The following is a 22,273-nucleotide window of genomic DNA, read 5'->3' on the forward strand; positions in this document are numbered from 1 at the left end:
ACGTGTTACTTACTCTCATGCCCATTGGAGTCATGGTTCTTCATGGGGTTCATACACTGACATCACCTGGCAGAAGGCATAAGCTGTAGTTACTGAGACTTTGTGCTTTGTCAGCACAGTGGTTTGCTTGTGAACCAGTAAGTGCCATGAGCTCCTAGTAGAAGTCTACTGTATGTCCTAAGATAAATTCCCACATGGAGCCAGACTCGGGAGTCTCTGCAGTTTTCCTTTGTTCTTGGTACCATGTGAGAAGACCACTGGTACAGTTCACTCTGTCATGAGGTGGTAGATACCCCCACCCTTTCCAATTTTTTTTTCCTCTAAACTGTATACATAAGCCTCTTGCTTTGATGGTTTTCTTGACTCTTAGAAGCTCTTTTTTTGCCAAGAAAAGCTAGGATAATCAAGTTATTCAAACATTTACTAACTTTTGTAGTTAATCTTTATTGTGAGAGGAATTTTAGATCTCCAGTCTGCGGGGCTGGCACTGCATGGAAGTGAAGTGAAAATCCTGGACAGAGGGGCTAGGACACCACCAACATGATGCATCTTGGGAAAACCAAAAGCCTTAAATGACTACAACGTTGTCCAGTGGAACTAGTGCAACAGTTTCCGGTGCAGTTGGTTTTCCCAGGAACTCTGCAATTGTGTAATAGTTGTGGCTGCAGTATCTGCTCATCTGCTGTTATGCACATAGGAGAATAAAAATAAAATTCCTGATTGATTTTTTTCCCATGGTTATGTTATAGATTCTTTTATGTTTGCTAGGGTGTGTGCTCAACACAGCACTCAACCAATCCAGCAGGGACCTTCTTACCTTGTTTTGTGGGTATTCCCTTGAAGGCTTAGAAGTCTTCCTTAATTTTTGCCATATGTAAGATGAAATCATGGCTATTTGTAAAGTCAGATTGAATGAGTGTGTTTACTTGGACTGAGAAGTAATTTAAATTTGATCTTCTTTTCTCAACAATCAAAACTTTTTGCTAATCATGAAGTTTCTGCAAATCGTGAAGTTTTGGCATTAGATCAGACATTATTAATGCAGATTGTAATGCAATGTTGGCAATGCTTGTTACTCCTCTAAGTCTCTCTGACTTATTTTTATACATATAAATTGGATATTTGTGTTTTTTTTCTGGGGCGCACATGTTCCCTCTGATGCCAGTTTGCATGTAGTTTACTATGAGTCAGCCTTAATCCTAATTTGTGATGCCTCAGAGGCGCATAAAAAATGGTGACAGTTTGTTTATAATCTCTTTTTTTTTATTTTGTTATCCACCTCTGTTCACAGTGACATTTTTTTATTTTGTTATCCACCTCTGTTCACAGTGACATTTGAGGAATTCGTGTACACCTCATGTGCAGTTCCAAGGCATTGTTCCTTGGAAATGACCCTGATATTAGGACACACAAAAGATCCCCCAAAACATTTGAAGTATTTTCCTCAGTGTAGAAAATCCTTATTCTAATATTTTATTCTTTTAAAAAGGCATCTAAATAGCTGGTGATTTAAATTTATTTAATTTAACAATAGTGCAGATTTGGTTTCTTCCTTTGTTTCTAAGTTCTCCTTGGATCATATTGAAAAGTAATGCCTTCTGCTGGGACATTTTTCAGATACAGTTGTTGCCCACTTTAATCACACGGTTGCATGCATTTGGGACAAAAACTGCTCTGGTAATTTAGCAAAGCCATTAGACATTCTCTGTTGAGTCATGGGGCTTGATATTACTGAAAAATGAACACATTCCATTTGGTTTTGATATGTCATTTGCTCACAGGGAAACTCTCAGATATTCATGGTAAACAGTTCTGTGTTTAAAAAGAAAGGAACCAAACTGAAAACCAAAACAACAAAACCAAAATAAATAAGAGGTGAATCATCATCCTAATCTTTGGGTAGCACTATATGGAAGGTGAGTTATACTCTGCCACTTACAAAATAATATTGCCTTTTTTACCAGTCTCACACTGAATATTGTAAGGGAAGTTGGTGTTGAAAATGGACATTTTTTTTCTGTGTCCTCTGGTGTAGGGAATAAGAATATGGTTCTATTCTGTTACTCCCTGTTAGTAGAAGCCAGATAGGCAAGTAGAGTCCAGGAGCTGCTACCAAAGAAATAGATACTGTGTTGCTTAGTGTCTCAAGGCCCTGTAGCCTATTCTCACAGGAACCTGTTCCTGGTTCCCATGAGAAGGCAGAAGCCCAAGATTTGTTGTTTCTTCAACATCTTAAGTTTTACAAGGACCAAACACCGAGCCCTCTGGGGAGAACTGGACATCTGCCCATGGTTTACATTTTCAGTCATACTCTAGAATCAGGTGCTTAACCTGGGCTAATATTTTCTCATGTTCCTTCTTGTATGCAGTATTCTTGACATACAGCTTTCTGCATGTAGTACTCTAGTGTTTCATAACTGCTGAGCTTCATGTCCATTAGATGTGCTCCAGATGGCTGGGTGGTCTGGGAGACGCAGAACACACAGAACTTCCTCTGTTAATTGCTGAGCATCTGCTGCTCAATGCCCATGGTAAATGACTTGCAGTAATCATCTACAGAGCTGTGCAGAAGCTAAGATATTTGTTACAAGTGAAGTTGTAAGGCATTACAATAATGTAATAATTGGCTATTATGGTTCATTGTATCTCTTCTTTAAAAAGCAATCTGTCTTTTGAACTTCAGCTCTCAGATAGGGACCAACATAAACATAAAAAGACTATTTTTGTGGCAAAAAGTACTTGATCTTCAGTCTGTCTTCTTATTTGTGTATATATGCATGTATATGTTTACTCAAAAAGTTTAGATCGTCTAGGCATTAATTGCCTAAAAATGCTAGAGAAAAAAATTTTTACATGAAATGGGGTTACATAAATGCAATGTGGACTGCACAGAAATCTTTAAAATTCCAGCACAAGAGCAAACAATAATAAGAAAAAAACATCGCTGTAGTCTGTAAATCAGTCTGGTATGAAATCATTTTTCTATGTTAAATGGGACAAACGTCTTGACATTTTTTCTACCAACAGTCTCCTTCTTTTCTATGCCAACAAAACAGAGGAACTGCGAGTTAGAAAGAGGGAATGCGTGTGGTAAACCTCAAAAAAAAAAGGTGATAAGAACAGGCTATCAGAAGAACACTGAGGACTTCCAGACAGCTCAGATGTTCAGGGATATCTTTCACTGTCTAGCCAGTCCTCTTGCTTCCATGTCTTAGCTGCCTGGTGTAGTCTTGTCTCAGCCACCTGCCTTGCTCCCTGGGCTTCTCCTCACTATCCAGCCTGGCTCCTGGGTGAAACATGCCAGCATTTACACAAATGAAGAACTTCAGGCCTTTTGTTCCAGTGTAACATGCCTTTCTTTGCTCTCCTTGGCTCTGAATGCTGTGTAATCCAAGCTGGCAGACCCCACTGGACCTCTGCCCCACTGCCCACTTTCCTCTCCGGGAAGGGCTTATCAGGGCTGTCCTCCAGCCCAGCTGGCCCTGCTCTCTTTCCCTGTGGCCATGGCTCCAAAGTTGCCTTCTGGGACACTGGCTTCAACCACCTCTGCATTGGGGGCTCAGTGTGGTAGCATCAGTGCAGGGTATTCAGCTTGATTGTTTGGGGGCTGTTTACCATAAATACACGACCCTAGAAGATGAGAAACGAAGGTTGTCACAGCACACTAGATTACACTGATATAATCATGTTGTCAACTTTTTCACCAAAGATGCTTGTTAAGATAATTAAGGGTCAGCAGAGTTGAGCAAAAGAAGGCCAGAGAAAAGTGTAAAGCCAAAGAGCTGTAGTTCTGTAATATGGGCTGCCCTTTGGCTTCATTTTTCTCTACAGTGTTAAAAAACACCTTGGAGTATTTGTGAGTGCCATGGTGATCAATAATTGGTGTGACATCTGTTGGCAGAACTGACAAAACCTACAGAAGCTGAAGGTCGACACAGTGTGAGTGGCTGGGACTCTCACTGTTTTTTTAGAAGGGAACTAACTATACTAGAGGCAAAATAAATTCATTTTGGGGGTTGCTGAATGGTGCGGACTCATTGCACAGTCACTCAGAGTTTTCCAATAGTGCCTTAAATGCATTAAAATTTTTAATGTCTTAAAATTCAGTTTTTAAACATTAAAAATTTACAGAACAGGGGACTTGGAAAGTAAAGCCAAGTTTAACTAATGCAGTAAAAATCCTTACCCTTCTTTGAGGCCTATTGAGATTATCCTGTATTTCCTCTCTAGAAACTCAAAGGTGTGGGACCTGTTCCCTTGCTCTGTGGGGACACAGCTGAGACCTGTCCTTTCTAGGTGAGCTGCTCAGGGCAGTAGGACAGGACAACCTCACAGGTGGGATGGACTCATTTCCTGCACCCAGAGTTTCTCCTGTGAAAAAGGAGGTTCAGTGCAAAATGAAAAGTTTCTCTAGTGAAGAGACAATAAAGATTTATGTTTTAGTAGATCAGCATAAGGCACATGTGCAAATCCACCTCTCTTGGTCACTCAGATTTCCTGCTTGCACTGTCTTTGTAGAGAGAAATTGCCCTAAAGCAGAAGTTTACATCTGTATAACAAATCTCACATTTCATTATCCAGCTTCATTATTAAAACTCAAACTATAGTTTAGGGTTTAGACACATGTATCTTTACAAAATGAAGTAAAATATATGCATTATTTTTCTGCAGGGATATACTGAGGAATAAAGTAAATCTGCTTCAGGAGTGGCAATGGTTGAGTAGCACATCACTTTCTCTGGGAAAGTAATACAAAGGAGAGAACTTTGCATAGCATGTATTATTCCTCCTCTAAATATTCATGCTGGCTTGTGGAGAAATATATGGAAGGTACACTGTCCATTAATCTAATAGTTAAACAATGATGTGTGCACATTGTAAGCAAATCACAGCAATGCGAATGCTGGCGGATTTCTTTTGATGTTCTCTGTACACTAATTACATTATCTTCACTGTTACATAAAGGGAAAGATTCGTTGACCCTTCTTTGAAGAATAAACCAACAGCAATTCTCAAAGTAAGAAACAGAAATTCAAAATTCTGCTAGCAAGCTGAAAGGTTATGGTTTTAAAAGAGCAGTTGGTCAGAAACAGATTTTAACTCTCAAAGTCATTTGACAAAATGTTTTAGGTAGATTTGAAAGAATTTTAGAGAAAGTCCTTCAGTGTCCTGTCGTCATGGGTCATTGTCCATACAAGGCACTGTACTGACATGCCAAGCCTAAAAGTAATGAAATAGATTATTATGAAATCCTTCCAGAGATACTGTATAGGTTGTTTGGGCTTTTCAACTGCCTATATGCGTCAGTGTAATGAGAACTTGGCAGAGGGCCTGGGCTCCATGACACTTTCAAGGATGTCTTTGGAAAAACCCTGAGGTTTTGCATCTTCCCTGGAAGACAATGCAGTGGGAAGGTCAGATCTGCTCATTAGAGCACAACATTCTTCAGCCACTGCACAACTGCACTTGGGTTTTTGTTCAGAGACTTGTGTTCAAAGATGTTTGAAGGATTACTGGTACATAATAGACAAGTTTCTTGTGTGAACTTGCCTCAGTTGCTGGAAAGCCTAGCCAGAACATTTGTGTTATTTGATGCACCTCAGCTTCTTATCAACTTGTTTTGACTAAAGGAGCTGTTACCTGCTCCTGATAGTCAAAATAATTAATTCAGTTCTGGGCACAGCAAATCTACTGTCCTTGTCAGAGGATTTGTGCCACTGTCATTATTGTCAAAAACTATTTGGACATGACTTCCTGGTGCTTAGTATCTAGGCACATGACTGCACATATCACATGGTGATAGCCAGGCTATTAATTCAGGTGCTTAAGGACATTTCAGTAATGTAGGACATCTGTGGGTTGATTTGAGTCACCATGCACTGGTGTCCTGTCTGCCAGCAGAGAGACTAAAAGCTGCCTGTTAGAAAGTGCGTTGTGAGATGTTACCCCAGGGTATGGTCTCTCCCGTGGCTTTGTTCCAGAGATGAAATACAGTTAAATGCTCCCATGAGCCTGGTGGTCCTAAGTATTCTTATGGTGTGTGGAACACAAAAGAATTATTCAGCATTTGGGGTGGAAGGCAGGGAAACAACTAGAAGAGCGTTTTGAGCCAACAAAGCTTACCAGTAAAGGACCTTGGTCTGCGTCACAGGTGCCCTCCACCAGCATGAGAAGGATAAGATCAGACTCAGTATAGCTTCTTGAGCTCTCTCCTGCCTCAGGACCAGTGGGATATAGCTGTTGAGTGTCCATACAGGTGTTTGTGGGCATATGAGCTTGGGACTGTCTTGCACATCCCCAGGAGCAGAGGGACTGGCTTGGCAAAGAACCATTGTGGCTCTGACCCCCATATATTGCTTTCCAGTCTGCCCTTCAGGCAGCAGTGTCCCCAGCCAACAACTGCCTGATTCTATAATGACTTTAGTATAGTGAGATCCTCGAGTGGCAGGTCCTCCCAGCCTTCAGTTGTACTCGTTTTTCCAGCCTGCCGGTCATGGTGGTATTGTGTATTTTGCAAACAGCACAAACCCTGTTGGCACAAGGAGCAGCAGGAGTTTTGGAATTGTTAACCCACAAAAGTTGAGAAATGGATGGGGTGGTTGTTTTCCTTTAAATGCTTCACTTAATGGACATGCATCTGTCTCCTTTATCCTCATCCATCAGCAGTACAGTACAGTCCTTGCCATCTCGGGAACTGCATATGCGTGTTCAGTGAGACTTGGCAGAAATGTTCTTGGTTTTGCCCCCTCCAGACAGCCATTCCTATGGATGGCCCCCAGTGTCTGGTAGTTTCCAACCATCAGCTTACTGTCTTGGCTGCGCTTACCAACACAAGGCAGGCAAATTCCTTTTGTCTGTGAGAGGACTGAAGGAGCTAGCTTAGGGCTTTGTTTCTGCCTTTGAACATTTTTCACTTAGTGTTGGGAAAAAAATCAACTCAATGCACTGAAAATGCACTTGCAGGGGCTAACAAATGCTAGATCTAGATGGTTTAGGAGAATAAAGAAAATATTTCTTCGGTTGCTAGGATGCCTTTTTATCATTGAATTCAGTGTGGTTTGGTGTTTTTATTTTTATTTAGATGTGTGACTTATTTATTGTGCTTTGAGCATTGTTACCGTGTATTCTGGCAATAAATTTAAGTAAATGAGACAGTTGGCTAACACTTTGATGTGAAAATTAGGTCTGAAGTGTAGATTGACACAGAATTTTAATATTACACTGAAGGAAAAATAATAGAGAGTTAGTGATAGAAATCTGTGATTCTTCGTTATTGAAAATGCCATAACTGGCATTTACTAGGATATTTGTCCCTGAAATTTATTCTGTTTGCACAGAGACACTTCGCATCTCATGCAGCTGAGAAAAGGAGCATGAAGTCAAGGCAGATATTTTCCTCCTCACAGATGGGAGGTTTAGCATCACGGAGGGAAATATATGTCTGGCTCTTTGTCTTCTGCTTTTTGTGACAAAGGAATTCCCATCTGAATCGCTCTGCTCTGTCCAAGCCCCCTCCGAGCCTCTGGGTTAGCAGCAGTCAGTCTTTGCAGTGTTCTGACGTCATCCCGTGTGTGCATAAGCTCCGCTATTGTCTTACGGCGAGCAGGGGCTGGGGATTGCAGTATCTGGTGGCTGATACCTATTTCTGCCTGCCGGTGTCACGGAAAGGACGCTGTCCTGCCCTTATCACTCGGATTTAAAACAGAAGCTCCTGCTTTTTGCTTCCTGAAGAAGGACCTTCACTGCGGTTGCAAGGAAAAGCTGTCTGCGGTGTTGAGCAGAGGAGGGGAGAGGAGGAGAGAGAAGAATCTGGCAACTTGGATAGCCTGGACTGCATTGTCTGGCTTCATGACCCCTGCTGTGTAGCAGTCTCATCCCTACTCTCATACACTCCCTCTGTCTTCCACTTTTTTTCTTCTTTGCTTTTTAAAATATCAGCATCTGGGGCGAGCCATGTTTGGCACTGAATCTTCATGTAAGTAAATGCATCCCACTTCCATCCTTTTTCTGTTGAGAACAGGGCTTGTTTTCCACACAATACCCACTGCGTTTGCATTCTCTTTGCTGTAGGTCATGGGCTAAAACCTGCAGTCCTTGCCTGTTTGCAAAGGGATGAAAGATGCTGGAGGAAGCATCTACCTCCTAACTGTGGGTGCATCCTCAATGCAAGCAGCAAGACAGCATAGGGCTGCCAGCGCTGTTGAATTCAGGCCACTGAAAGATGGGGGGGGGGAAAGCAGTTTTGCTTGAATGTGTCAATTGATAAGATTGCCTCTCTCAGTGATCAGGAGTTGCAAACACTAATAAATGCACTAGTTGGGGATGATATGTTAGGGTACTGGGAATGCTGCAGTATTAGATGGGCAAGAGCTGCCGGAGAGTGATTCAATCAGCAGGAAAAAACAGTCTATCTAATTTCCTTCATTTTTGTTACTGGCAAAAAGGAGGCTTGTGTGTGATCCCTCCTGTAACTGCAGAATCCAAAATTAAATTAAGTGGAATTCTAAATATGAGGTGAAAAATGCAAAATAATAGGATCATTTATTTGTTTCTTCCTGATCTTTGTGCTGGAAAATCTTACCCAAGGCAGTCTGCTATATAATAGCAGTGCAGATGCATGTCATTGAAAGCGAGCCAGTTTTGCTTCAATGGGAACAATACCTACCTGGCAAATCTGTCTGTGGAGGAAGGCTGGGGGTTTATATATAAATAATGTTGCTGGTGACAGTGTGGCTGTATGGAGACCAGTCTGATCCAGTGATTATTTGGTGACCGAAAAATAGAAAACAGTCAGTTCACGCTGTATTTTGTGCACAAAACAGTACTGCATGTTGAAAACATGTCTCATTTGAATATGAAGTGGTGGCTTTTGTAGAGCATTATACCATGCAGTGAGGTGTAGTGTCTCCATGCACTTAGGCTGGCACCCGTTCTGCATCTCAGCTCTTCCTGGGAAGAGTCAGCAAGAGCACTGGGATACCTCATAGTCATATCCTCCTGGATGTCAAACTCCTTGCTCCTAAAGGGTTAATTGGTCCTGTCGGTTGGCTCTGGCAACTCCCTCTCTCCTCTGCCAGAACACCTGGTCAAGGTCGGCAGCATAAAAACGAAATTTGCCTTTAGATTTCTTTTGTTTGGAAACGCATTTTTCATGGACAGTTGTAAACATGTTTGCAGCTCTGGGTCAGCAGAGCATGAACAGAGATGCCAAACGCTGTAGCTGCTTGTATTTCTGCCCTGCCAGATCTGTGAGCTCCAGCTCACAGTCCGTGGGCTCTGCTCCTGCAAAATGCACATGAACATGCTCTGAGATAAAATCAGTGCCCTACTTGCCCTTGTGCAGAAAGCCCTAGTGCTTACTCAGAGTCAGATTGTTCAGTCTTGTTCATTTTCGTGGTCCTCTCTTGATTTACAGGGCATATTGGCTAAAATCACTGGGTTGTGCCCCAGCAGCTGTGGCTGGTTTTGTTTCCATGGTTCCCACAAGTAAGGAAAGGGCGATGGGAGCTTCCATGACAGCCACTACCTGTTTCCAAGAAAGGTCTAGAAGCATTATTTGCTTTTAAAAAGGGGGTTAAAGAGAACATGGCCAGTTGCCATAGATTCAAGCAGAGACTGTGGGCAATCTCTGCCTGCACTCCCCAGTCAGATGAAGAGAAAGGCAGTGTGGTGGCCTTGCCTTTGTTCAGACCAACTCCCATGAGCCTCTGCTCAGGCCTGGACCTCCTGACTCAGAGTTCCCTTAAAGGTTGAATGGGCTGCCCCATTGCCTACAGCTGCCAGGTCCTGGCAGGTGGGAAGAGAGCAGGGTTACTGGTGCTGCCCCTGGCACACCCACCTGCACAGGCCAGCCCTTGCATAACCAGCCCTGCCCATACCACTGCTGGAGAAACAGCAGGTTTGCCTTGAAAGAAAGAAGATAGTATCAAAATTATTTTTTAAAAAATGCAGCCGCAGCTAAGAGGTTTTTTGTCTTCCCTCTTCTCTTGTCTTCTTCATATTTCCAGGCTGTCAAATGGTAATAGTGATACTAATTGTTAATGTTTCTATCTGGCTAGAACATAGACTAATGCAAAATAAAATAAATTAAAATAAAAATATTCAGATCATGGAGACCTTAAAAATACAACAGAAGCCATGGTTGCTGCTGTCTAAAAGCATGAAATGAGCAGATTTAATTTTTTAAATCCTGCTGTCTACACTTAGTATTTAGGATTGTATTTCTCTTTTCTCTGATTAAAAAGCCAAGAAAAATGGTCAGAAGCAAATACTGGTTCAGAACCTTTAGTCTGTCACTCAGTATCAAAATATTTTAAAGGTCAAACCAACTCTCATTCAGCAATCCTGGTTTTAATTTTTGCTTTTAGCAGCAGTCAGAAGGGCAGTAAAAGATAGTCTGAGAGCTGTTGTAGAAACAGGCATCTGCTTATCACCTCCCGGATAGGGGGAAAGACAAACAGCCGGTGATGCCGGTCCGTAAAGGGGAATAAGGCAGCAGGCAATGCACAAACATCTGCTGACGCTCTGGCACATGATGATCAGGGAGAGTGTGCAATGCAAAAACCCAGCAAGTGTCAGTGGAAGAGTTGCATTGTGGCAGGGTGGGTAGTTGCTGTACAGTCATGGTCATTTTTTCCCATTGATCACATGTCCTGTTTATAATCCCCACAGGAAGCATATGCGCCAGAGACCCTTCATCTTTGGTGCTTTTGTGCTGATCCACCATCAGATGTGCTGCCGGGGCGGTGTCAGGGAGCTGTGTGCATGGAGAGGCAGCTGTCCCACACCACCCCTCCTGCTGACCTGAGAGATTTGTTTGCTCTCCATAATAGTTTCACATTCTTTAGGGGGTAAATCAAATCTCGTTTGATAAAGCTTGGGTTGAGAATTAAGTCTTTGCGAAGGTAAAATGGTGTTGCAGTGCTGCACCAAAGAAAGGAGGTGGGGCTCTGAACAAGTGACAGGCTGGTCCCCATGAGAAGGACACCCTCAGTTCAGGGAGGAGAGGTAATCCCAAGCCTAGCAGAAATAACCAGCAGGTATCCCTTGTCAAACTAAGAATAGTGGCAGTTGTAGGCCTACAGGAGAGACAACAGACACAAATTCAACCAAAATATGAGAGCAGTCACAGTTGGTGTGGCTTACCAGTGCTGGCAGAGGTTAGGGGAATGCAGCTCCATCAAATCTGTCTGTGTATTGGTAAGGAGTGGGGCAGGATGCAGTTCAGAGCCTGTAAAGTGAGCAAAGAGGCTCAGAAAGCCATTTCATGTGTCTGAGATTGTGCACCACGCATGTGTGCTTCTGATACCCCAGAGAAGCCCAGCAGGAAGCTGCAAGGGAAGGAATCACACACAGACATTCATTGCCCCAGTGCTGTTGAAAGGACCCACATGCGTGCTGTGGAAGTCTGAGGTGATGTTCTCAGTGCCACTGCATTTGTTCATGGTGGGGCATTTTAACCTAAACTGTGAGGGTTATAGGGGAGATTGTCTGGGAAATATTCTTCCAGCCTGGGCTGTTTGGGAGATGCTTATGGTGATCCCTGTCTGGTAGATAGCAGCTGCACTCTGGAAAGCAGAAGGACTGGACCAAAGGAGAGCTGATCGAAGGGCTGGAGAAATACCAAACCGAGGGCCAACTGGAGCTTTCCTCTGCTGTGAGGCTAATGCTGGAAGGCTGCTCTCTGTGGGGAGGCTGAGGAGGGCTGTGGAGAAGGGGAAATCTTGCCCTCTTAAGTGTGCCAGGAAAAACTGCTGTGCTTGTCCCAGGCCCACTGTACTGTCTTCTGCTCTGTCTGTTCAGGAGGTACCTTTGTTCCTAGGCATTTCTTTTCCCAAACTCTCTTCCAGTCAAAGTGCAATAAATGGGAAAGGTTACACCAAGATAATTGATTTTATGGCATCAGAGAAGTAGTCTTACAAACTCCTGCAAACATCACCAGCCAGCAGTGGAGAAATGAGAGATCTTAGCATCACATATTGAGAACAAGAACAATCTGATCAGTGTGGTTGCTGCCATCCTGGGCTGATATGTCTGCCTCCTCTGTTCCCAGCACTGGTACTCACCCCAGCTGTGGGAGAACCAGCTGAAACCCGGCCACTTCTGCAGACAGTTGATTCTGAGCCTCTTGGCTCTCCAGGCTGGTTAAGGGAGTAGTTAAGTGAGCAGCAGCAACAGGGAGAGTGCAACATGACTGCTGAAACTCTGATGGGATGCCTTGGTGAGACAGGGCTCCACTGAACCAGCAGATGACCAAAATTCTCCTTTTTTTGAGCATAAATAGCCCACTGCCATCCTAGAATACCAAGACCAGTAAGTAGGAGTAAGTACAGCCACAATTAGAATCATAGAATCATAGAATCGATTGGGTTGGAAAAGACCTCCAAGATCATCGAGTCCAACCCTTGGTCCAACTCTAGTCCATTTACTAGATCATGGCACTCAGTGCCACGTCCAATCTGCGTTTAAAAATCTCTAGGGATGGTGAATCCACCACCTCTCTGGGCAGCCCATTCCAATGCCTGATTACTCTCTCTGTAAAGAATTTTTTTCTGATATCCAACTTAAATTTCCCCTGGCAGAGCTTAAGCCCGTGCCCCTTGTCCTATTGCTGAGTGCCTGGGAGAAGAGACCAGCCCCCACCTGGCTATAACTTCCCTTCAGGTAGTTATAGACAGTGATGAGGTCACCTCTGAGGCTCCTCTTCTCCAGGCTAAACAACCCCAGCTCCCTCAGCCTCTCCCCATAGGGCTTGTGCTCCAGTCCCTTCACCAGCCTTGTTGCTCTTCTCTGGACTCGCTCCAGCACCTCAATATCCTTTCTGAACTGAGGGGCCCAGAACTGAACACAGTACTCAAGGTGTGGCCTCACCAACGCAGAGTACAGGGGAAGAATCACTTCCCTGGTCCTGCTGGCCACGCTATTTTTGATACAGGACAGGATCCCATTGGCCTTCTTGGCCACCTGGGCACACTGTTGGCTCATGTTGAGCTTCCTGTCAATTAGTACTCCAAGGTTCCTTTCTGCCTGGCTGCTCTCCAGCCACTCTGTGCCCAGCCTGTAGCGCTGCAGGGAGTTGTTGTGGCCAAAGTGCAGGACCCGGCACTTGGCCTTATTGAACTTCATCCCATTGGAATCAGCCCATCTCTCAAGTCTATCCAGATCCCTCTGCAGAGCCCTCCTGCCTTCCAGCAGATTGACACTCCCTCCCAGCTTGGTGTCATCAGCAAATTTGCTGATGATGGACTCAGTCTCCTCATCTAAATCATCAATAAAGATGATAAACAGGACTGGACCCAACACAGACCCCTGGAGAACACCACTGGTGACTGGCCGCCAGCTGAATGCAGCTCCGTTCACCAGCACTCTCTGGGCCTGACCCTCCAGCCAGCTCTTAATCCAGGAGAGGGTACACTTGTCCAGGCCATGGGCTACCAGCTTTTCCAGGAGTATGTTATGGGAGACAGTGTCAAAGGCCTTGCTGAAGTCCAGATAGACCACATCCACAGCCTTCCCCTCATCCACCAGGTGGGTCACCTGATCGTAAAAAGAGATCAGGTTGGTCAGACAGGACCTGCCCCTCCTAAACCCATGCTGGCTGGGTCTAATCCCTTGTCCACCCTGAAGGTGCTGTGTGATTGCACTCAGGATGAACTGCTCCATAACCCTGCCAGGCATGGAGGTCAGGCTGACAGGCCTGTAGTTGCCAGGGTCCTGCTTGCAGCCCTTTTTGTGGATTGGGGTGACATTGGCCAACCTCCAATCATCTGGGACCTCCCCAGAGAGCCAGGACTGTTGGAAGATGATGGAGAGCGGTTTGGCAAGCTCTTCTGCCAGCTCCTTCATCACCCTGGGATGGATCCCATCTGGTCCCATAGACTTGTTAGGATCCAGCTGATGTCACACTGGTTTCTCAGGCAACAGTATATTGAAGAGAGATTACAGGAAAGTAGCAGAAGCTGTAACTTTAAACCAATATTTGGCTGCTGATGTTCCTGTTTTTGGCCACAGAGTTAGGACTGTTGAAAAAATTTCAGAATCAGGTCAAAACAAGGTTTGGCTACAACAGCATCAAGTGTCACAGTAAACCTGAGTTATGAAAGGAGTTGAAATTACAGGAGCTGTAATAAACTTGACAAATTCAGCAGTGTAATTTCAAGATATTTGGAGAGAAAATGTAGTCTCACCTCCCACTTACAGTAGATTGGGGCACTTAGTGCCATGATCTAGTAATCAAAGTGGGGTTGGATTAAGGGTTGGACTTGATGATCTCAGAGGTCTCTTCCAACCCAACTGATTCTATGATTCTGTGATTTTGAGGATTTACTGAGTGCTAGTATTGTTGTTTTGTATTTTAAAATACAAACCTGAGATAAGAGAGGGTTCTGCAGGTTCTGTAAATTCCTTTGGCTGTATCACTTTGTTAGATGCCCGAGGTATGGTCTCCAAAGGCTTGACTGCACATTCAGGTGGACAGGAGCTCAGCCCTCCTACTCAGCAGCACCAGTTTGAATTCACTGTATGGAGCTGTTCACAAGTAGACTGTTGGAAGAGTTTAAGTGCACCTTGCCCTTTCTTCCTCCACAAAGAAGCAAACTGAGGCATCTCACAGGCTGGATCTGACTCATGAATTTTACAATCTTTGGTATTTTTCTCTTGCAGCCCTGGATCCCCTTTCCTATCTCATTGGTTTAGAAGTTGCAAAGGTTTGATGTAAAGTTAATGAATACAATGCTAGTCTCCCATATAGTTGTGTCCACACATGAGCTTTTAGAATGGGGAAGAAATGCGAAGGTACATGAAGTGAATAGGTAACCTTTTACTTGTTGAATTGTTTGGTCCTTGTCATAGCTGAAAGCATGAGCTGTAATTAGTGGAAAGGCCTGTGACTGGTCAAAGGAGACAAAAAGTCTTTCAGATTTAAGACAAAAGTCATGGAATAATTTAGATTTGAGGGGACCAGCACTCCCCTCAAAGCAGAAACAATTTCCAAGTTAGAGCCGGTAACAGATATGAGCTCAGTCAATCTGCATGTTTGCAAAATGTTGTGAGACCAAAAGAAACTTCAGCTTCAACCAGTTTAATTTACAGGACCAGAAATAGGAATAAATCTTTATGCCCAAGGGCAACTGAAAGATTATTAGAGTCCCTTTGGGCTATGTGACCCAGATAGGAAGTGCAGTACATGCACTGAGGACTGTCTTATTATTTGAGCTGGGGTAGAGGCAGTAGTGTTTCATTGTAATTTGGGGATAATTAGTAGGTACGCCTGGAAAAAACCTTACTCACAGATGAATCTAAGTCATATCTTTTTGTCTGAGCTAGAATCCCCTGCTTGATCCCTCAAGCACCAGGATAAGGTCTGTAAAGTGCTATGAAAAAAGCAAGTGGAATTCAGAGAGAGTATTCCAAGTTTTCTAGATTAATGGATATCTTTGGTGAAAATACTCACGTGACATCACTGTTTAAATCCTTTCACGTGAAGGCCACTGTGTATAGTGAGAGATTAAAGAATCTTGAAAATGCCAATATGTTCCCTATTGAAAAGGATAGAATGCTATATTAGGGAAATAAGCTGTACAACTACAGAGAAAAAACACTTGCTACTCATAATCTGGTGTAGGTCAGTGAAAAAATGGCTGACTTTGCTGTGTTTGAAGGTGAAACTTACACTGTGAGATCACCTTACGATGCTCAGAAACTAGGAGTGGAAGTGAACCCATATTCTGCCTACACCAAGAAATGTGTCATTGCTTCCCAGAATTAGATGGAAAATATTTTAGGACTTCCTAGGGCTCTCTATGAATTTTATTTGGAAATGGCATCTTGAGGTTTATCAGGTGTTTTGATCAATACAGGGAAAGGGAAATTCTTGTGAAACTACATGGCAGTCATACAAAATTAAAGTATGACATGTTTGACCTCTTTTGTGAAATCAAGTGGCTGGGAAGGGCTTCCTCAGTGCGTGCTTTGAGGGATGCTGAGATAGGTTTCAGCCTAGATAGAGCAGGAGCCTAAGGTGAAAGCAATACAAAGTTGGGGAGCTTGTCAGAAAGTGTATTTCTCTAGTGGGGACTTCCAACTTTGTATAGCCCCAATGTAGTTTTTGTAAAGGTTTGACTGAACAAGGAAGAAGGATGGGAGAGTGGTATTAATGAGCTCTGGAAGGAAGTGCCTTGTGCTCAAAAGGACTGTAGCCTAAGAAGCCATAAGGAGATTTTGAAGATGCCAATGGAAACAATATCCAACTCCCCTAACCACTCATCTTTAATGTGCCACTCATATGCCAGTGATTTTAGAATCTGCAGTGATTATGTGATTTCATATATGTCAGTGCTCGAGCAAATGCCAGCTTTCATTTTACCACTAGGATTGAGTCTGGGAAAACTGTTCTGTGTTTGGATTTCCTGCTGTACTTGCTTGAGTGTGGGAGTACCCATCTTATTGCACATCAAGGAGTTTTAAGAGAATATGGTCTTGATGCTGATGAGTTGTAGTTGTGCAAGTGCAGCAAAAGAAAAACGTACTCAATTACATATTTTAAAAGTTCCTGGGTGGAAGTAGAAAAAGGAGATTAGACATTTTCCTTCCATGTATTTCCTGCATGTTTTAATAGTAAGGGATTATATGATGAGGACACTAATAGAAAGCAAATTTTTAAGGGAAGGGCTCCATGGAAGTCAGAAAATGGCGGTGGACTCTACTTGTAAGAAGAGTAAGACTCTACTTGTGCTAGAAGTAAAATAAAAACTGCTGTAAGAAGATAATATCCCAGGCAGAACCTCAATTGTATAAATCACTGGCTTATGGATACCTAATGTGAATCACGCTCACTCTGAACTGACACAGTCCAATGAAAAAGCATTGTAATGAGCAATACTGAAAGATGATAAAAATGTATATTTAACATTTACAAAAAGACTTGAATGTGGAAAATACTGACACCACTAACCTTTTTCCTCTCAGATGCATTCTTTACTGTTAGTAGTAAAATGTCTGTGTACTATATTTACAGTGGCAGTAAATTGTACCACTGTATTTGCATCAGGGTAGGTAATAATGAGTTACTCAAACCATCTGCTGAAAATACTCTCAGACTTTGCTTTAGGTTATCAAAGAGAATACAGTAGATGAGAAATGTCAAATTAGCTGGCAAAGAAACATGTCAAGTTGTGTGTGACGATCCCATGATGTGCTTTGTCATCCACAAGAAAGTGAGCCTAAGCAGTCCAAATTCACAGCTCTGGAAGTTTTATAGGTAGTGGATGGAGGCAAAGGCCTGCTAGAGGGTTAAATGAGCTGGGGAACGTGTTCCTCTGACTCTTCAATGTGCATCAGCCTGACTATTCTCTCCATCCTCTGTTGCTTGTGTGGTCTGCAGTGATAACTCCAGATAAGCTGAACAGAGCGAAGAGGGTCATAATCAGGCTGCCTGTGCAGATGGATAGAGAAAAGCTTCACATGATGTAAATGAGCAGCCAGATAAAAAGCTGCAAGATCTGAACTGTAAGCATCACATTTGAGAGTGGAAGTTCCTCCAGGAACCCACCAAAGTGTGAGAGGCCTAACACATGAACATCACATAGGAGGATAATGTGTCCTTGGTCACAGGACAGAAGAGCAGTTCTGTGCCAGTACAAGTGGGAGCAGATTCCTCTATGGCTGCTGACCTGCTAGAGATGTCTTTCCATATCTTTGGCTGGAGTGTTCTGATAGCACGAGGAGATAGCAATGGAGTGAAGGATTTCTTGTGTGTTAAATAAGACATACTACATTATCCTTAGTATCATTTATGTTTGCCACATTATACTGTGACTAGGGAATATTGTCCCAGCTCACTGGGATACAACAGCTATGATAACAAAAAGGTGCCTACTCAGGATAAAGCACTAGTGGTTTGTCACAACAGGGAGGGGTTCCACAGAAAATGGGCATTCAAAGGCCTTTACATGGGACCTTTTCTAAACCTATCTTCATAGGTCTAAGTATTCTCTCAGCTGGGGTTCCTGCTGTGCTAGGCTGCACTTCCACACCACAGAGGGTGGCAGTGCTGTGGGCACTGCGCATCACAGTGACCTCTGGATGCACAGAGCCATTCACTTGGTCGCTCTGGGGCATTGCATGTATACTAATGACTTAGAGTCTCTGTGGGGCTTGGCTGCCTGTCAGAGAAGAATGAAGCTGTAGATTTCATACCGGTGACCTGTACAGCAGCAGTTTAGTGAACTACGTGCCTGGCATTTAGTTAGGTTATGTTTTGTTTGTGTGTCTGTAGTGACATTCAATTAATTCTTACACAAAATACAGATAAATACTCACACAGAATTATGGAAAAAGATAAAAAGAAAAGGCTCATGTTTGGACTTGCCATCCTTAACAGAATCCCCTTAAACAGAGAGGCTCCCCTGAGGGAACAAAGAGATATGACTTTCTAATCTGGAGCGTCAGCAGAGCCGCCATCACTGTGGAGCGTGTCGCTGCCAGCAGCAGCTGCTGTCTGCAGGCTGGCAGCAAATATGGGCGTCTGCATTTGCAGCTATTCTCCTTTAGGACACTGATTTGTGTGGATGCCAGACTTACTTTGGTTTACACGAGAAAGAAGCATCTTTGTGTCATTTAACAATCTAATTATGGACAAAGGAGTTAAAAAGAACCTGTCAGTTTTGGTTTATGTGTGCAGTATGTGTGTATATTTATTGACTGATTGATTGATTGATTTTACTTTTACAGCTGTTGTCAGGTAAAATTATAACTGCCTTGTTTTTAGTATACTGGTTTACTGAAACTAAAGCAGTTTTCTCCTAGTGAAGGAAAAGCCTGAAGCTATCTTCCTCTATAGCATATCATTGCTGATGAGAAGCTGTGGCTTTCCTGCTTCTCACCAGGGAGTTCAGTACTATGGCAGGCAGTAAGTCTTGTTATTTCTGTGTGTGGGGACTCCAAAACTTTACATGCAACTGGAAATTGGACTGCCCTATCATGTCCAGAAGCATTTCAGACATACTGACAGGACACTGTTGGAGGTGTATCACAGGCGGCATGGGGAAGCCTGCATTGCAGCTGACTTAGGTGCTGCCTTATGTACAGGTAAGGGAGGATCATCCTGTCAGGTTGGCTTTCAAAAACTGTCTTTTAGTCTCTGAAAATCAGCTGCTGGAGGTTGCCGATTGCTTTCTAGGGTTTTTTGGTTGGTTGGTTTGTTTTTTTATAAATTTGATAAAATCTGCCTGTTAGTACTCTCTATTTCTGAAGTTCATTCTGGAAATACCTTTCCAAGGAAAAGATGCACAGTTATTTCAGTTATTAAATTCTAAACTTGAATCACAGTTGCTTGGCTTTGCTGCTGCTTCCAAGCATCCAAACTCACAGAACTGGTCTAATTAAATGAATCTGAAGAAGAAAATGAGGACAGCCAATCAAGTAATAGCAAAAGTTATCAATGGCTATAGTCAGAGTTAAATCTAATAAAAATCAACTTGTGAACAGTAATCTAAGACTTTAATCTATAAAATAATTGGCAAATAAGATAATCATGATAGGACAAGAATATGACAAGTGCCCTCTTTCCTGGGTTGAAAACTGGCTGGATGTCCAGGCGCAGGGAGTGATGCTGAACTGTGCCACATCCAGTTGACAGATGATCACTAGTGGTGTTCCCTGGCTTCAGCATTGGGCCCAGTCCTGTTTAATATCTCTTTTAATGATCTAGATGAGGGGATCAAGTGCAACCTCAGTAAGTTCACTGAATTGGGTGGGAATGTTGATCTGCTGGAAAGCATGAAGGTTCTGCAGGGGAATCCAGACAGGCTGGATCAATGGGCCGAGGCCAACTCTATGAGGTTCAATAAGGTGAAGTGCTGCGTCTTGCCCTTTGGTCATAACACTCCCATGCAGAGCACAGGCTGAGGAGAGAGTGTCTGGAAAGCTGCCCAGCAGAAAAGGACCTCGGAGTGCTGGTTAACAGTGATGCCTTAAAATCTAGGATTATACAGAATTTAGTATAACTCTTGTAGCACTTTAAGTAGCACTTTAGCTTAAGTACCTTTGTATTAGATTTCCGCAGTATTGTTTAATGTTCCTTGTCAAGGATTTCGATGGATAAAGATTTTTACAAAAGCATCTAGTTTGTATAGAATGTACGTAGAAAAACAACAGGCACATTCTTTGATATGTCCCAGTCAAAACTCTTCAGAAGACACAGAAACTATGAAATTGTTCCAAGCAGGACAGAAGGTGTTGATGAAGATATGGAAGAAGAGGAGGTCTCTGGGAGCACCCACTCAATTCAGGGAGGTGTGCCTGAGGCAGGAATAAAGGGGCGTGCAATTTTCAGGCTGGGTACTACCATGATGTAATGGTTAGATATAATTAGCTAATGTTATAAAATTGTAAAACTTATGTTTGGAGGAGGAGGGGCAGGGGACAGCATGCAATGCGTATATCGTGCCCTTAATGCACTTTAATTAAAGAACTGCTCTCTACCTTTCTATCCTAAAGTTGTCCAGAGAACTTTTCTTCATTTTTAGGCAATGAGAGCCATCTGAATGTGAGCCAGCAGTGTGACCAAGTGGCCAAGGAGGTTAATGGCATCGTGGCCTGTGTTAGAAATAGTGTGGCCAGCAGGATTTGGGAAGTGATTGTCCCCCTGTAATCTGCACTGGTGAGGCCACGCCTCAAGTGCTGTGTCCAGTTCTGAGCCCCTCACTACAAGGAAGACATTGAGGTGATAGAGTGTGTCTGGAGAAGAACAACAAAGCTGGTGAAGGCTCTAGTGAGCAAGTCATATGAGGAGCAGCTAAGGGAGCTGGGGGTGCTTAGCCTGGAGAAAAGGAACTTCGAGGAGACCTTATCACGCTCTAAAACTGTCTTAAAGGGGTTGTGGCCAGGTGAGGATTAGTCTCTTCTCCCAGGCAACTAGAGACAGAACAAGGGGAAATGGCCTCAAGCTGCACAAGGGGAGGTTCAGGCTGAACATCAGAAGAATTTCTTCAATGAAAGGGTTGACAAGGATTGGAATGGGCTGACTAGGGAGGTGGTGTAGTCATCATCATCTGTGTTCAAGAAATGACCAGAAGTGGTGCTTCATGCCATGGTCTAATTGACAAGGTGATGATCAGTCAAAGGTTGGACTCAATGAACTTGGAGGTCTTTTCCAGCCTACATGATTCTGTGAAGAAATAGTTAAACATTATGAAAATCAAACATTTAATTTGCTTTCATTCTTTGCAAGAAGAATAGAGAGCTAGCTATGAGCAAAAGTAGTGGTAACTTTTTTACTGCTTTATAAAGAAAGGGCCTTATACATGAGTCCAAGGCAAAATACAGCCTTCATATTCTCAAGTTTTGTCTGTGAAAGTGATTTCACATCAGCTATAGCAATGTGCTAATGTGCAAAAATAATTTAAGAACAGCCGTTGTCTCACTGCAATCAAATTTGAGTGTTGGCCATTTGCAGGTGGTCACCTTTTCTTTGGTAACAGCATGTCAAGGTAGGTTTGAGCCATTGGCCTACATAGATGTTGAAAACCTTTGTGCTGAGTTCTTAAGAGCTTAGGCTGATCCATGAAATCAGTCTTTTCTGTGATTACTATTCTCAGAAATAGTACATCATCTCTTACAAGGTTTGCCTGGATTGAGTACTGACTTGGGTTTAAATAGAAGTGTGGGTTTTTTTTAAAAAAGGTTAATTAAGATTGTATAAAAAGCCCTTCAGATTCTCAGTTAGGACTAGATTGCGTTAACAGCATGTGGGTTTCAGATCAACTGCAATAAACTTTCTTAGGTGAAATAAGAATGTACATGAACTACTGTACAAGAATGTACATACTGCATCAAAACAGTGCAGGCAGGTCAAAGTGCTTTAAAGTAATATTCATGTAAAAATGTCAACATGGTTTATTGGTTTTGGTTTTAATGTCATTCATATCACTCCTTGTAGTTTTCAGAAATTTGAAATATCACCTTGTTTCCTGTATTCGCAGGTCTCTTGACAAGCATGAATGACGTTTGATAAAGGGCTTGAAGTTCACATCTGCCCAAGATGAACTATGGTTTCTAAACTTAACAAATTAATAACCTTGTTTTCTTTCATCTTATTGCTGTGCAGTTGGCCCTTGGGTGATATTTCTGAAAAGCTAACAATACATTTTTGGAGGATGCCAAGAAAACAGGTACTTGGTAGTGTTAATTGCCCGACCCATATATACAGCCATGCTTCCCTCAGATACTTGCTTGTTGGAAGGCCTAGAGACATGTCTATTGATCCACAGGAGCA

The 22,273-nt window shown here is 43.0% G+C and overlaps 1 protein-coding gene across 2 annotated transcripts in view; it reads left to right on the top strand.

Moving 5' to 3' along the window:
• The window catches only part of ST7 (suppression of tumorigenicity 7), a 152,965-nt gene that overhangs the window by 35,524 nt on the left and 95,168 nt on the right, over nucleotides 1-22,273 (top strand). Inside the window, exon 1 of one of the 2 annotated variants that reach the window (XM_071552456.1) lies at nucleotides 7,597-7,975. The exons of the other annotated variant lie outside the window; for it this stretch is intronic. Within the exon in view, the coding sequence (XP_071408557.1) occupies nucleotides 7,954-7,975 (22 nt within the window). The 5' untranslated portion in view covers nucleotides 7,597-7,953. Of the gene's footprint in view, nucleotides 1-7,596; nucleotides 7,976-22,273 lie in introns of those variants that run through there. 2 annotated transcript variants of the gene reach the window in all.

Source organism: Pithys albifrons, chromosome 3 (genome assembly GCF_047495875.1).
Source record: "Pithys albifrons albifrons isolate INPA30051 chromosome 3, PitAlb_v1, whole genome shotgun sequence".
In the NCBI taxonomy this organism is placed as follows: domain Eukaryota; kingdom Metazoa; phylum Chordata; class Aves; order Passeriformes; family Thamnophilidae; genus Pithys; species Pithys albifrons.